The sequence below is a fragment of the Seriola lalandi genome, unplaced genomic scaffold (assembly GCF_002814215.2).
Source record: "Seriola lalandi dorsalis isolate HSWRI2012SDOR001 ecotype SW California unplaced genomic scaffold, Sedor1 jcf7180002054973, whole genome shotgun sequence".
Classification (NCBI taxonomy): Eukaryota; Metazoa; Chordata; class Actinopteri; order Carangiformes; family Carangidae; genus Seriola; species Seriola lalandi.
Window position 1 is genome coordinate 3,140 of NW_019525523.1, and position 697 is coordinate 3,836.

At 39.5% G+C, this 697-nt stretch overlaps 1 protein-coding gene across 1 annotated transcript in view; it reads right to left on the reverse strand.

Annotated features, from left to right (window-relative positions):
- LOC111646570 (protocadherin gamma-A7-like) overlaps window positions 1–307 on the reverse strand; it is a 1,343-nt gene extending 1,036 nt beyond the window's left edge. The window contains exon 1 of the mRNA XM_087171001.1: window positions 271–307. Within this exon, the coding sequence (XP_087027127.1) occupies window positions 271–307 (37 nt within the window). The remainder of the gene's footprint in view (window positions 1–270) is intronic.
- Window positions 308–697: the final 390 nt, after the last annotated feature.

Sequence of the window (697 nt, forward strand, 5' to 3'; positions counted from 1 at the left end):
AGAGGCCTGGTGTGTTGTTTTCTACAATGTAGGCCTCATATGAGCTCCTCTCAAAGACAGGCGCGTTGTCATTCACATCAGAGATCTGTAAGGTGAGAGTGACGCTGCTGGAGAGGGAGGGCACTCCCTCATCAGAGCAGGTCACTGTTATATTATACTCAGAGGCTTTCTCTCTGTCTAAATCAGTGTCTGTCACTAAACTATAGAAATTATTTGATGTCGATTTCAGTAAGAACGGAATATTATCATTTATAAAACACTGAACTTTACCATTTTCACCCGAGTCTGGGTCTTGAATGTTAATCATTGTAACAACTGTGTTGGCATTGGCACTCTCTGATATAATTGTTGATTTAGACATGATTTTAATCGTTGGTTCGTTGTCATTTATATCAACCACATCAACGATCACTTTACCAGAATCCGTCAGTCCGCCATTATCCCTTGCACGTACATTGATCTGAAAATTTCTTTTCTTTTCATAATCCAAACGACCAATCAACCTCACCTCACCATTTTCCTCATTTACTTCAAATATATGTCTGACGTCATCTAAAGTGTTTGTGATTGAATAAGTTATTTTACCGTTTAGACCATGATCAGCATCTGAAGCACTGACAGTAGTCACAATCGTGCCTTTTGCTGCATTTTCAGCCACTGTACCTTTGTATATCGGCTGTGTAAAAACAGGAGCATT